At 48.0% G+C, this 15,493-nt stretch overlaps 1 protein-coding gene across 1 annotated transcript in view; it reads left to right on the plus strand.

The window, feature by feature from the left end:
- The window catches only part of plxnd1 (plexin D1), a 599,181-nt gene that overhangs the window by 373,294 nt on the left and 210,394 nt on the right, over positions 1 to 15,493 (plus strand). The window contains exons 20-22 of the mRNA XM_072471999.1: positions 11,696 to 11,810; positions 12,386 to 12,493; positions 14,282 to 14,394. Of these exons, the coding sequence (XP_072328100.1) occupies positions 11,696 to 11,810; positions 12,386 to 12,493; positions 14,282 to 14,394 (336 nt within the window). The remainder of the gene's footprint in view (positions 1 to 11,695; positions 11,811 to 12,385; positions 12,494 to 14,281; positions 14,395 to 15,493) is intronic.

Raw genomic sequence — 15,493 nt, forward strand, 5'->3', positions numbered from 1 at the left:
TTAAACCCCATTGCTCTGTGTGTGAAACCCCATTGCTCTGTGTGAAACCCCATTGCTCTGTGTGTGAAACCCCATTGCACTGTGTGTGAAACCCCATTGCTCTGTGTGTGAAACCCCATTGCTCTGTGTGTGAAACCCCATTGCTGTGTGTGAAACCCCATTGCTGTGTGTTAAACCCCATTGCTGTGTGTTAAACCCGATTGCTGTGTGTGAAACCCCATTGCTCTGTGTGAAACCCCATTGCTCTGTGTGTTAAACCCCATTGCTCTGTGTGTTAAACCCCATTGCTCTGTGTGAAACCCCATTGCTCTGTGTGAAACCCCATTGCCCTGTGTGTTAAACCCCATTGCCCTGTGTGAAACCCCATTGCTCTGTGTGAAACACCATTGCTCTGTGTGTTAAACCCCATTGCCCTGTGTGTTAAACCCCATTGCTCCGTGTGAAACCCCATTGCCCTGCGTGTTAAACCCCATTGCCCTGTGTGTTAAACCCCATTGCCCTGTGTGTTAAACCCCATTGCCCTGTGTGTTAAACCCCATTGCGCTGTGTGAAACCCCATTGCTCTGGGTGAAACCCCATTGCTCTGTGTGTTCAACCCCATTGCCCTGTGTGTTAAACCCCATTGCTCTGTGTGAAACCCCATTGCTCTGTGTGTTAAACCCCATTGCTGTGTGTGAAACCCCATTGCTCTGTGTGAAACCCCATTGATGTGTGTGAAACCCCATTTCTCTGTGTGAAACCCCATTGCCCTGTGTGAAACCCCATTGCTGTGTGTGAAACCCCATTGCTCTGTGTGAAACCCCATTGCTCTGTGTGTGAAACCCCATTGCTCTGTGTGTGAAACCCCATTGCTCTGTGTGTTAAACCCCATTGCTCTGTGTGTGAAACCCCATTGCTCTGTGTGAAACCACATTGCTGTGTGTGAAACCCCATTTCTGTGTGTGAAACCACATTGCTGTGTGTGAAACCCCATTGCTGTGTATGAAACCCCATTGCTCTGTGTGAAACCCCATTGCTCTGTGTGTGAAACCCCATTGCTCTGTGTGAAACCCCACTGCTGTGTGTGAAACCCCATTGCTCCGTGTTAAACCCCATTGCTGTGTGTGAAACCCCATTTCTGTGTGTTAAACCCCATTGCTCTGTGTTAAACCTCATTGCTCTGTGTTAAACCACATTGCTCTGTGTGAAACCCCATTGCTGTGTGTGAAATCCCATTGCTCTGTGTGAAACCCCATTGCTGTGTGTGTGAAACCCCATTGGTCTGTGTGAAACCCCATTGCTGTGTGTGAAACCCCATTGCTCTGTGTGTTAAACCCCATTGCTGTGTGTGAAATCCCATTGCTCTGTGTGAAACCCCATTGCTGTGTGTGTGAAACTCCATTACTGTGTGTGAAACCCCATTGCTGGGTGTGAAACCCCACTGCTCTGTGTGAAACCCTATTGCTGGTTGTTAAACCCCATTGCTCTGTGTGTGAAACCCCATTGCTCTGTGTGAAACCCCATTGCTGTGTGTTAAACCCCATTGCTGTGTGTTAAACCCCATTGCTCTGTGTGTGAAACCCCACTGCTCTGTGTGAAACCCCATTGCTGTGTGTGAAACCCCATTGCTCTGTGTGAAACCCCATTGCTCTGTGTGAAACCCCATTGCTGTGTGTTAAACCCGATTGCTCAGTGTGTGAAACCCCATTGCTCTGTGTGAAACCCCATTGCTTTGTGTTAAACCCCATTGCTCTGTGTGAAACCCCATTGCTCTGTGTGAAACCCCATTGCTCTGTGTGAAATCCCATTGCTGTGTGTGAAACCCCATTGCTCTGTGTGAAACCCCATTGCTGTGTGTGAAACCCCATTGCTCTGTGTGTGAAACCCCATTGCTGTGTGTGAAACCCCATTGCTCTGTGTAAAACCCCATTGCTCTGTGTGAAACCCCATTGCTGTGTGTGAAACCCCATTGCTGTGTGTGAAACCCCATTGCTCTGTGTAAAACCCCATTGCTCTGTGTGTTAAACCCCATTGCCCTGTGTGTTAAACCCCATTGCCCTGTGTGAATCCCCATTGCTCTGTGTGAAACCCCATTGCTGTGTGTGAAACCCCATTGCTCTGTGTGAAACCCCATTGATGTGTGTGAAACCCCATTTCTCTGTGTGAAACCCCATTGCCCTGTGTGAAACCCCATTGCTGTGTGTGAAACCCCATTGCTCTGTGTGAAACCCCATTGCTCTGTGTGTGAAACCCCATTGCTCTGTGTGTGAAACCCCATTGCTCTGTGTGTTAAACCCCATTGCTCTGTGTGTGAAACCCCATTGCTCTGTGTGAAACCACATTGCTGTGTGTGAAACCCCATTGCTCTGTGTGAAACCCCATTGCTCTGTGTGAAACCCCATTTCTGTGTGTGAAACCACATTGCTGTGTGTGAAACCCCATTGCTGTGTATGAAACCCCATTGCTCTGTGTGAAACCCCATTGCTCTGTGTGTGAAACCCCATTGCTCTGTGTGAAACCCCACTGCTGTGTGTGAAACCCCATTGCTCCGTGTTAAACCCCATTGCTGTGTGTGAAACCCCATTTCTGTGTGTTAAACCCCATTGCTCTGTGTTAAACCTCATTGCTCTGTGTTAAACCACATTGCTCTGTGTGAAACCCCATTGCTGTGTGTGAAATCCCATTGCTCTGTGTGAAACCCCATTGCTGTGTGTGTGAAACACCATTGCTCTGTGTGAAACCCCATTGCTGTGTGTGAAACCCCATTGCTCTGTGTGTTAAACCCCATTGCTGTGTGTGAAATCCCATTGCTCTGTGTGAAACCCCATTGCTGTGTGTGTGAAACTCCATTACTGTGTGTGAAACCCCATTGCTGGGTGTGAAACCCCACTGCTCTGTGTGAAACCCTATTGCTGGTTGTTAAACCCCATTGCTCTTGTGTGAAACCCCATTGCTCTGTGTGAAACCCCATTGCTGTGTGTTAAACCCCATTGCTGTGTGTTAAACCCCATTGCTCTGTGTGTGAAACCCCACTGCTCTGTGTGAAACCCCATTGCTGTGTGTGAAACCCCATTGCTCTGTGTGAAACCCCATTGCTCTGTGTGAAACTCCATTGCTGTGTGTTAAACCCGATTGCTCAGTGTGTGAAACCCCATTGCTCTGTGTGAAACCCCATTGCTTTGTGTTAAACCCCATTGCTCTGTGTGAAACCCCATTGCTCTGTGTGAAACCCCATTGCTCTGTGTGAAATCCCACTGCTCTGTGTGAAACCCCATTGCTCTGTGTGAAACCCCATTGCTCTGTGTGAAACCCCATTGCTCTGTGTGTGAAACCCCATTGCTCTGTGTGAACCCCCATTGCTCTGTGTGTGAAACCCCATTGCTGTGTGTGAAACCCCATTGCTCTGTGTAAAACCCCATTGCTCTGTGTGAAACCCCATTGCTGTGTGTGAAACCCCATTGCTGTGTGTGAAACCCCATTGCTCTGTGTAAAACCCCATTGCTCTGTGTGTTAAACCCCATTGCCCTGTGTGTTAAACCCCATTGCCCTGTGTGAATCCCCATTGCTCTGTGTGAAACCCCATTGCTCTATGTGTTAAACCCCATTGCCCTGTGTGTTAAACCCCATTGCTCCATGTGAAACCCCTTTGCCCTGTGTGTTAAACCCCATTGCCCTGTGTGTTAAACCCCATTGCTCTGTGTGAAACCCCATTGCTCTGTGTGTTAAACCCCATTGCCCTGTGTGTTAAACCCCATTGCTCTGTGTGAAACCCCATTGCTGTGTGTGAAACCCCATTGCTCTGTGTGAACCCCCATTGCTCTGTGTTAAACCCCATTGCTCTGTGTTAAACCCCAATTGCTCTGTGTCAAACCCCATTGCTCTGTGTGTTAAACCCCATTGCTGTGTGAGAAACCCCATTGCTCTGTGTGAAACCCCATTGATGTGTGTGAAACCCCATTTCTGTGTGAAACCCCATTGCTGGGTGTGAAACCCCATTGCTCTGTGTGAAACCCCATTGCTGTGTGTCAAACCCCATTGCTGTGTGTGAAACCCCATTGCTGTGTGTGAAACCCCATTGCTGTGTGTTAAACCCCATTGCTGTGTGTGAAACCCCATTGCTGTGTGTGAAACCCCATTGCCCTGTGTGAAACCCCATTGCTGTGTGTGAAACCCCATTGCTCTGTGTGAAACCCCATTGCTGTGTGTGAAACCCCATTGCTCTGTGTGAAACCCCATTGCTCTGTGTGAAACCCCATTGCTCTGTGTGAAACCCCATTGCTCTGTGTGAAACCCCATTGCTCCGTGTTAAACCCCATTGCTGTGTGTGAAACCCCATTGCTGTATGTTAAACCCCATTGCTCTGTGTGTGAAACCCCATTGCTGTGTGTGAAACCCCATTGCTCTGTGTGAAACCCCATTGCTGTGTGTGAAACCCCATTGCTCTGTGTGAAACCCCATTGCTCTGTGTGAAACCCCATTGCTGTGTGTGAAACCCCATTGCTCTGTGTTAAACCCCATTGCTCTGTGTTAAACCCCATTGCTCTGTGTGAAACCCCATTGCTGTGTGTGAAACCCCATTGCTGTGTGTTAAACCCCATTGCTGTGTGTGAAACCCCATTGCTCTGTGTGATACCCCATTGCTCTGTGTGTGAAACCCCATTGCTGTGCGTGAAACCCCATTGCTCTGTGTGAAACCCCATTGCTGTGTGTGAAACCCCATTGCTGTGTGTGAAACCCCATTGCTCTGTGTGTGAAACCCCATTGCTGTGTGTGAAACCCCATTGCTGTGTGTGAAACCCCATTGCTGTGTGTGAAACCCCATTGCTCTGTGTTAAACCCCATTGCTCTGTGTTAAACCCCATTGCTCTGTGTTAAACCCCATTGCTCTGTGTGAAACCCCATTGCTCTGTGTGAAACCCCATTGCTCTGTGTGTGAAACCCCATTGCTGTGTGTGAAACCCCATTGCTCTGTGTGTGAAACACAATTGCTGTGTGTGAAACCCCATTGCTCTGTGTGAAACCCCATTGCTGTGTGTGAAACCCCATTGCTCTGTGTGTGAAACCCCATTGCTCTGTGTGTGAAACCCCATTGCTCTGTGTGAAACCCCATTGCTGTGTGTGAAACCCCATTGCTGTGTGTGAAACCCCATTGCTGTGTGTGAAACCCCATTGCTGTGTGTGAAACCCCATTGCTCTGTGTGTGAAACCCCATTGCTCTGTGTGAAACCCCATTGCTCTGTGTGAAACCCCATTGCTCTGTGTGTGAAACCCCATTGCTGTGTGTGAAACCCCATTGCTCTGTGTGAAACCCCATTGCTGTGTGTGAAACCCCATTGCTCTGTGTGAAACCCCATTGCTCTGTGTGAAACCCCATTGCTCTGTGTGAAACCCCATTGCTCTGTGTGAAACCCCATTGCTGTGTGTGAAATCCCATTGCTGTGTGTGAAACCCCATTGCTCTGTGTGAAACCCCATTGCTCTTTTTAAAACCCATTGCTCTGTGTGAAACCCCATTGCTCTGTGTGAAACCCCATTGCTCTGTGTGAAACCCCATTGCTCTGTGTGAAACCCCATTGCTGTGTGTGAAACCCCATTGCTCTGTGTTAAACCCCATTGCCCTGTGTGAAACCCCACCGCTCTGTGTTAAACCCCATTGCTGTGTGTGTGAAACCCCATTACTGTGTGTGAAACCCCATTGCTCTGTGTGTGAAACCCCATTACTGTGTGTGAAACCCCATTGCTGTGTGTGAAACCCCACTGCTCTGTGTGAAACCCTATTGCTGTGTGTTAAACCCCATTGCTGTGTGTTAAACCCCATTGCTCTGTGTGTGAAACCCCACTGCTCTGTGTGAAACCCCATTGCTGTGTGTAAAACCCCATTGCTCTGTGTGTGAAACCCCATTGCTCTGTGTGTGAAACCCCATTGCTGTGTGTTAAACCCCATTGCTGTGTGTTAAACCCCATTGCTGTGTGTTAAACCCCATTGCTCTGTGTGAAACCCCATTGCTCTGTGTGAAACCCCATTGCTCTGTGTGTGAAACCCCATTGCTGTGTGTGAAACCCCATTGCTCTGTGTGAAACCCCATTGCTGTGTGTGAAACCCCATTGCTCTGTGTGAAACCCCATTGCTCTGTGTTAAACCCCATTGCTCTGTGTTAAACCCCATTGCTCTGTGTGAAACACCATTGCTCTGTGTGAAACCCCATTGCTGTGTGTGAAACCCCATTGCTCTGTGTGTTAAACCCCATTGCTGTGTGTGAAGTCCCATTGCTCTGTGTGAAACCCCATTGCTGTGTGTGTGAAACCCCATTACTGTGTGTGAAACCCCATTGCCCTGTGTGTTAAACCCCATTGCTCTGTGTGTAACCCCATTGCTGTGTGTGAAACCCCATTGCTGGGTGTGAAACCCCACTGCTCTGTGTGAAACCCTATTGCTGGGTGTTAAACCCCATTGCTCTGTGTGTGAAACCCCATTGCTCTGTGTGAAACCCCATTGCTGTGTGTTAAACCCCATTGCTGTGTGTTAAACCCCATTGCTCTGTGTGTGAAACCCCACTGCTCTGTGTGAAACCCCATTGCTGTGTGTGAAACCCCATTGCTCTGTGTGAAACCCCATTGCTCTGTGTGTGAAACCCCATTGCTGTGTGTGAAACCCCATTGCTCTGTGTGTGAAACACAATTGCTGTGTGTGAAACCCCATTGCTGTGTGTGAAACCCCATTGCTGTGTGTGAAACCCCATTGCTCTGTGTGTGAAACCCCATTGCTCTGTGTGTGAAACCCCATTGCTCTGTGTGAAACCCCATTGCTGTGTGTGAAACCCCATTGCTGTGTGTGAAACCCCATTGCTGTGTGTGAAACCCCATTGCTGTGTGTGAAACCCCATTGCTCTGTGTGTGAAACCCCATTGCTCTGTGTGAAACCCCATTGCTCTGTGTGAAACCCCATTGCTCTGTGTGTGAAACCCCATTGCTGTGTGTGAAACCCCATTGCTCTGTGTGAAACCCCATTGCTGTGTGTGAAACCCCATTGCTCTGTGTGAAACCCCATTGCTCTGTGTGAAACCCCATTGCTCTGTGTGAAACCCCATTGCTCTGTGTGAAACCCCATTGCTGTGTGTGAAATCCCATTGCTGTGTGTGAAACCCCATTGCTCTGTGTGAAACCCCATTGCTCTTTTTAAAACCCATTGCTCTGTGTGAAACCCCATTGCTCTGTGTGAAACCCCATTGCTCTGTGTGAAACCCCATTGCTCTGTGTGAAACCCCATTGCTGTGTGTGAAACCCCATTGCTCTGTGTTAAACCCCATTGCCCTGTGTGAAACCCCACCGCTCTGTGTTAAACCCCATTGCTGTGTGTGTGAAACCCCATTACTGTGTGTGAAACCCCATTGCTCTGTGTGTGAAACCCCATTACTGTGTGTGAAACCCCATTGCTGTGTGTGAAACCCCACTGCTCTGTGTGAAACCCTATTGCTGTGTGTTAAACCCCATTGCTGTGTGTTAAACCCCATTGCTCTGTGTGTGAAACCCCACTGCTCTGTGTGAAACCCCATTGCTGTGTGTAAAACCCCATTGCTCTGTGTGTGAAACCCCATTGCTCTGTGTGTGAAACCCCATTGCTGTGTGTTAAACCCCATTGCTGTGTGTTAAACCCCATTGCTGTGTGTTAAACCCCATTGCTGTGTGTGAAACCCCATTGCTCTGTGTGAAACCCCATTGCTTTGTGTTAAACCCCATTGCTCTGTGTGTGAAACCCCATTGCTCTGTGTGAAACCCCATTGCTCTGTGTGTGAAACCCCATTGCACTGTGTGTGAAACCCCATTGCTCTGTGTGTGAAACCCCATTGCTCTGTGTGTGAAACCCCATTGCTGTGTGTGAAACCCCATTGCTGTGTGTTAAACCCCATTGCTGTGTGTTAAACCCGATTGCTGTGTGTGAAACCCCATTGCTCTGTGTGAAACCCCATTGCTTTGTGTTAAACCCCATTGCTCTGTGTGTTAAACCCCATTGCTCTGTGTGAAACCCCATTGCTCTGTGTGAAACCCCATTGCTCTGTGTTAAACCCCATTGCTCTGTGTTAAACCCCATTGCTCTGTGTGAAACACCATTGCTCTGTGTGAAACCCCATTGCTGTGTGTGAAACCCCATTGCTCTGTGTGTTAAACCCCATTGCTGTGTGTGAAGTCCCATTGCTCTGTGTGAAACCCCATTGCTGTGTGTGTGAAACCCCATTACTGTGTGTGAAACCCCATTGCCCTGTGTGTTAAACCCCATTGCTCTGTGTGTAACCCCATTGCTGTGTGTGAAACCCCATTGCTGGGTGTGAAACCCCACTGCTCTGTGTGAAACCCTATTGCTGGGTGTTAAACCCCATTGCTCTGTGTGTGAAACCCCATTGCTCTGTGTGAAACCCCATTGCTGTGTGTTAAACCCCATTGCTGTGTGTTAAACCCCATTGCTCTGTGTGTGAAACCCCACTGCTCTGTGTGAAACCCCATTGCTGTGTGTGAAACCCCATTGCTCTGTGTGAAACCCCATTGCTCTGTGTGAAACCCCATTGCTGTGTGTTAAACCCGATTGCTCTGTGTGAAACCCCATTGCTCTGTGTGAAACCCCATTGCTCTGTGTGTGAAACCCCATTGCTCTGTGTGAAACCCCATTGCTTTGTGTTAAACCCCATTGCTCTGTGTGAAACCCCATTGCTCTGTGTGAAACCCCATTGCTCTGTGTGAAATCCCACTGCTCTGTGTGAAACCCCATTGCTCTGTGTGAAACCCCATTGCTCTGTGTGTGAAACCCCATTGCTCTGTGTGAAACCCCATTGCTCTGTGTGTGAAACCCCATTGCTCTGTGTGAAACCCCATTGCTCTGTGTGTGAAACCCCATTGCTCTGTGTGTGAAACCCCATTGCTCTGTGTGTGAAACCCCATTGCTCTGTGTGAAACCCCATTGCTCTGTGTGTAACCCCATTGCTCTGTGTGTGAAACCCCATTGCTCTGTGTGAAACCCATTGCTGTGTGTGAAACCCCATTGCTCTGTGTTAAACTCTACTGTGCTCTGTGTTAAACTTTACTGTGCTCTGTGTTAGGCCCTACTGCGCTCTGTGTTAATCCCTACTGTGCTCTGTGTTAAACTCTACTGTGCTCTGTGTTAGACCCTACTATGCTCTGTGTTAAACTCTACTGCGCTCTGTGTTAAACCCTTCTGTGCTCTGTGTTAAACACTACTGCGTTCGGTGCTAAACCCTACTGCACTCGGTGTTAAACTCTACTGTGCTCTTTGTTAAACCCTACTGCACTCTTTGTTAAACCCTACTGCACTCTTTGTTAAACTCTACTGCACTCTTTGTTAAACCCTACTGCGCTCTTTGTTAAACCCTACTGCGCTCTTTGTTAAACTCTACTGCGCTCGGTGTTAAACCCTACTGTGCTCTGTGTTAAACCCTACTGCACTCTGTGTTAAACCCTACTGCACTCTTTGTTAAACCCTACTGCGCTCTTTGTTAAACTCTACTGCACTCTTTGTTAAACCCTACTGCGCTCTTTGTTAAACTCTACTGCGCTCTGTGTTAAACCCTTCTGTGCTCTGTGTTAAACACTACTGCGTTCGGTGCTAAACCCTACTGCACTCTTTGTTAAACCCTACTGCGCTCGGTGTTAAACTCTACTGTGCTCTGTGTTAAACCCTACTGCACTCTGTGTTAAACCCTACTGCACTCTTTGTTAAACCCTACTGCGCTCTTTGTTAAACCCTACTGCGCTCTTTGTTAAACTCTACTGCGCTCTTTGTTAAACCCTACTGCACTCTTTGTTAAACTCTACTGCACTCTGTGTTGAACCCTACTGCGCTCTGTGTTAAACCCTACTGCACTCTTTGTTAAACCCTACTGCGCTCTTTGTTAAACCCTACTGCGCTCTTTGTTAAACCCTACTGCACTCTGTGTTGAACCCTACTGCGCTCTGTGTTAAACCCTACTGCACTCTTTGTTAAACCCTACTGCGCTCTGTGTTAAACCCTACTGCACTCTTTGTTAAACCCTACTGCGCTCTGTGTTAAACCGTACTGCATTCTTTGTTGAACCCTACTGCACTCTTTGTTAAACTTTACTGCACTCTTTGTTAAAGTCTACTGTGCTCTGCGTTAAACTTTACTGTGCTCTGTGTTAAACCCTACTGTGCTCTGTGTTACACCCTACTGCATTCTTTGTTGAACCCTACTGCACTCTTTGTTAAACTTTACTGCGCTCTGTGTTAAACTCTACTGTGCTCTGCGTTAAACTCTACTGTGCTCTGTGTTAAACTCTACTGTGCTCTGTGTTAAACTCTACTGTGCTCTGTGTTAAACCCTACTGTGCTCTGTGTTAAACTCTACTGTGCTCTGTGTTAAACTCTACTGCGCTCTGTGTTAAACCCTACTGTGCTCGGTGTTAAACTCTACTGTGCTCTGTGTTGAACTCTACTGTGCTCTGTGTTAAACTCTACTGTGCTCTGTGTTAAACCCTACTGTGCTCTGTGTTAAACCCTACTGTGCTCTGTGTTAAACTCTACTGTGCTCTGTGTTAAACCCTACTGTGCTCGGTGTTAAACCCTACTGTGCTCTGTGTTAAACCCTACTGTGCTCTGTGTTAAACCCTACTGTGCTCTGTGTTAAACCCTACTGTGCTCTGTGTTAAACTCTACTGTGCTCTGTGTTAAACCCTACTGTGCTCGGTGTTAAACTCTACTGTGCTCTGTGTTGAACTCTACTGTGCTCTGTGTTAAACTCTACTGTGCTCTGTGTTAAACCCTACTGTGCTCTGTGTTAAACCCTACTGTGCTCTGTGTTAAACCCTACTGTGCTCTGTGTTAAACTCTACTGTGCTCTGTGTTAAACCCTACTGTGCTCGGTGTTAAACCCTACTGTGCTCTGTGTTAAACCCTACTGTGCTCTGTGTTAAACCCTACTGTGCTCTGTGTTAAACCCTACTGTGCTCTGTGTTAAACTCTACTGTGCTCTGTGTTAAACCCTACTGTGCTCGGTGTTAAACCCTACTGTGCTCTGTGTTAAACCCTACTGCGCTCTGTGTTAACATTTACTCTGCTGTGTGTTAAACCCTACTGCGTTCTGTGTTAAACTCTACTGTGCTCGGTGTTAAACCCTACTGTGCTCTGTGTTAAACCCTACTGTGCTCTGTGTTAAACCCTACTGCGCTCTGTGTTAAACCCTACTGTGTTCGGTGTTAAACCCTACTGTGCTCTGTGTTAAACCCTACTGTGCTCGGTGTTAAACCCTACTGTGCTCTGTGTTAAACCCTACTGTGCTCTGTGTTAAACCCTACTGCGCTCTGTGTTAAACCCTACTGTGTTCGGTGTTAAACCCTACTGTGCTCGGTGTTAAACTCTACTGTGCTCTGTGTTAAACTCTACTGTGCTCTGTGTTAAACTTTACTGTGCTCTGTGTTAAACTTTACTGTGCTCGGTGTTGAACCCTCCTGCGCTCTGTCAGAGCCTTGGGATAGTTTTGCCCTATATCTCCTCATGTGGTTCAGGATGTCATTCTGTTTGATACTCCTGTGTAGTGCCATGGGATTTTTCACTACATGGGAGCTCTCTCCAAATACAATTTGGGATTGTGGTTAATCATTTTGTCATGTGTTGTACATGGAGTTTGCTGGGTGAACAGGATTACTGAGCCATGATGTGATACGTTGCACTGAGCTGTCTGGATTGTCTTCCAGGTCCGTGTGGGTAAATACAATGAGACAATAGCGATGGTGCAGTTGGGAGAGAGCGAGATCTCCATTGTGGTGTCGATCGTGGTGTGTGTCGTGCTGCTCTTGGCCTGTGCCATTGGTAAGAAATACACGTCAGTCTGGGTGTGGCAGAGAGCAATATGTCACATCAGCCAAATATCTTCCATGTGACACGTCATGCAAAACCTACTCGAGCTCCGACTGAGCCACACGTTTGCGAGAATTAGAGAGAAATTGAAGGTCTTCCAGTAAATCCTGATGCAATGAATGGCTGAGGCAGATCCTGGGCTGCTTCCCTCTGGCACATTTATGTGGGGCGGGATTCTCCGGTCATCCAGCCGCATGTTTCTCGGTGACACACCGTTCGCTGGCAGCGGCATTCTCTCTTCCCGCTCCTTGTCAATTGGAATTTCCATTGAAGCCACCCCTTGCTGCCGGGAAACCCATGTGCGGGTTGCGCTGCTGGCGGGAAATGTGAATTCCAATGGCCAGAGAATTCCGGTGAATGTCTCCTGTTTCTGTGAACAGACTCAGTGGTCGAATGGCCTCCTGCTATCCCTATATTGGTCCCATTCTGCCTGATGGGTTGTTCAATACTGTTAGCTTTGCTCTGTAATTGGTGCGGGAGAAGTTCATTCAGCAGACTTTGTGTCCGCCATTTCTTGTGTTTTCCAGCCCTGGTGGTTTTCTGTACAAAGAGCCGACGAGCAGAGAGATATCGGCAGAAGACCCTGCTTCAGATGGAGGAGATGGAGGCTCAGATCAGGGACGAGATCCGTAAAGGTACAGGGTCAATAGCTTCAATGTTCCCTTTGCCACATGTTCAATCATTCCCACTGTCTCTCTGACAGTAATAACCCCATGAGGCCCACCGGGAAACTGTAATCGATCTCCCCACGGGGCTCGTGGAGGATGAACCTCCCCACTCGTGGGGGGAGGCCCATGCAGACAGGGTTGTAAGATAGAGCATAAGAGCCGGCCCAAGCAAGGACCGGCCTGTTGGTTGTTCCAACCGGACTGTGAAGTGTAAATAGTTGCTGAAGTGGACAGCTATTATGTTACCTTAAATAAATTCTACATTCTGCCAACCGCTGGCTTCCTGGTCATTAAACTGACAATATGCACTGCAGTAACTCACCAAAGCTCTTTACACAGCACCTTCCAAACCCATGACCACTACCATCTAGAAGGACAAGGGAAGCAGATACCTGGGAACCCCACCACCTGGAGGGTCCCCACCGCCCTGACTTGGAAATATATCTCCGACCCTTTACTGTTGCTGGGGCAAAACCCTGGAACTCCCTCCCGAATAGCACCTACACCACATTGACTGCAGTGGTTCAAGAGGGCACCATGCCACCACCTTCTTAAGGGCAATTAGAGATGAGAAATGAATGCTGGTCTAGCCAGTGAGGCCCACATCCCATGTATGAAAGTAAAATTAAGTCGAAATACTCCTAGATTTTGTTGATGAGTCCTTAGACATCTGTGGTTTCTGGTGATGTATTGTAAAGATCCATTTGATTTCAATTGGGACTTAATGGTAATTCTCTGAGTTAGAAGGCTGCGATTTCAAAGTCTCACTTCAGAATCTTGAACCTGTAATCCAGGTAGACAATTCAGGCTAACACTGAGGGAGAGCTGTCTTGTTAGAGATGCTGTCTTTCAAATGTGGTGTTTCCCCTCTGAGCTCAGGCACATTTAATAAATTCTCTGGGACTATTCTCAAAAACAGTACTGTGGTTCTCCCCAGTGTCACGGCCAATATTTATCCCTCAGTCAACAAACAGGTAATCATCACCATGAGGTGCGTGCTGATTGGCAGTCACATATTCCCACATTACAACAATGGCATTTTAGGAGCAGGGATGTGTTGCTGCAATTATACAGGGCCTTGGTGAGGCCACACCTAGAATATTGTGTGCAGTTTTGGTCTCCTTCTCTGAGGAAGGATGTTCTTGCTCTCGAGGGAGTGCAGCGAAGGTTTACCAGACTGATGCCAGGGATGGCGGGACTGTCATATGAGGAGGTTGACTAGGTTGGGATTGTTCTCGCTGGAGTTCAGAAGAATGAGGGGGGATCTCATAGAGACTTATAAAATTCTAACAGGACTCGACAGGGTAGATGCAGGGAAGATGTTACCAATGATGGGTGTGCCCAGAACCAGGGGTCACAGTCTGAGGATTCAGGGTAAACCATTTCGGACGGAGATAAGGAGACACTTCTTCACACAGAGTGGTGAGCCTGTGGAATTCATTACCACAGAAACTAGCTGATGCTAAAACTGTGAATATATTCACGAGGCGGCTAGATATAGCACTTGGGGAGAATGGGATCGACGGCTATGGGGAGACAGCAGGATTAGGCTATTGAGTTGGATGATCAGCTATGATCGTGATGAATGGCGGAGCAAACTCGAAGGGCCAAAAGGCCTCCTCCTGCTCCTCTCTTCCATGTATCTATGTATTGGCTGTAAAGTGATGGTCTGAGTTGTGAAAGGTGAGGGAGGAAGTCTTTCTCTAACTTATTATTTGGTGAATCCTAACCTGCCACTATTCTCTGCTGCTGTAGGTTTCGCTGAGCTCCAGACGGATATGACTGACCTGACCAAAGAGTTAAACCGCAGTCAGGGGATTCCCTTCCTGGAATATAAATACTTTGTCATTCGCACCTTCTTCCCCAAGGTCAGTCCATTCCTAACATTCTGATCGCTGGTTTCAGGATGGCCCCCTCTTTCTACCTCCCTCATTCTCTCCTCTCTTTCACCATGTTCTCCCATTCACACCATCCGCCTACCTATATTATCTCTGCTATGTCATCACCCCAAACCTCCTCCTCCTCTCATCATCCTACTTCCCTTAAAACTCATCCTCACTTCTTCCCTTGCCTCTCTCTCCCTCCTCCAAAATCTCCTCCCCCCTCCAAAATCGCCTCCCCATCCCTCATTTCTCAATTCCCGCCTTCCTGTCTTCCTATTCTCCACCCCTTCCCTCCCCCACTCACTCTTTGACATTGCGTCCTTCCCTACCCACCCCCTCTTTAACCTCTCTGATCCTCCTCTCCCACCACACCCCCTCTCCCACCACACCCACCTACATCATCTTCTTTGACCCCATCCCCCTGACTCCATCCTCCCTGACCTCCAACTCTCCATCTCTCCCTCCCACCCTCACCCTCAGCTCTCCTGTCCCTTTCCCTCCCTGCACTGCTCCCCCTCCTATTTCTGCTGGGCTGTCTGCTGGGCTGCGATTGGTGAGATTTATTTCTGACGGGCTGTTATTGGTGAGATTTATTTCTGCTGGGTTGTGATTGGTGAGATTTATTTCTGCTGGGCTGTGATTGGTGAGATTTATTTCTGCTGGGCTGTGATTGGTGAGATTTATTTCTGCGGGGCTGTGATTGGTGAGATTTATTTCTGCTGGGCTGTGATTGGTGAGATTTATTTCTGCGGGGCTGTGATTGGTGAGATTTATTTCTGCGGGGCTGTGATTGGTGAGATTTATTTCTGCGGGGCTGTGATTGGTGAGATTTATTTCTGCGGGGCTGTGATTGGTGAGATTTATTTCTGCTGGGCTGTCTGTTGGGTTGTGATTGGTGTGAAAGCTATGACGTGATTGTTTGGCTGTAACAACCAATGAGGAATGAGGTATAAACAGAGTTGAGAAGTGGGGTGGAAAAGAAGCCAATAATGATTTAACGCTTCGAGCTCAGTGAGAGGCTTGGTCTGTACTGGAGAAAAGTGATTTATTCTAATCGATATACATTTCCAGTGCCTGTCCTATT

This window comes from Scyliorhinus torazame, chromosome 13 (assembly GCF_047496885.1).
Source record: "Scyliorhinus torazame isolate Kashiwa2021f chromosome 13, sScyTor2.1, whole genome shotgun sequence".
Lineage (NCBI taxonomy): Eukaryota > Metazoa > Chordata > Chondrichthyes > Carcharhiniformes > Scyliorhinidae > Scyliorhinus > Scyliorhinus torazame.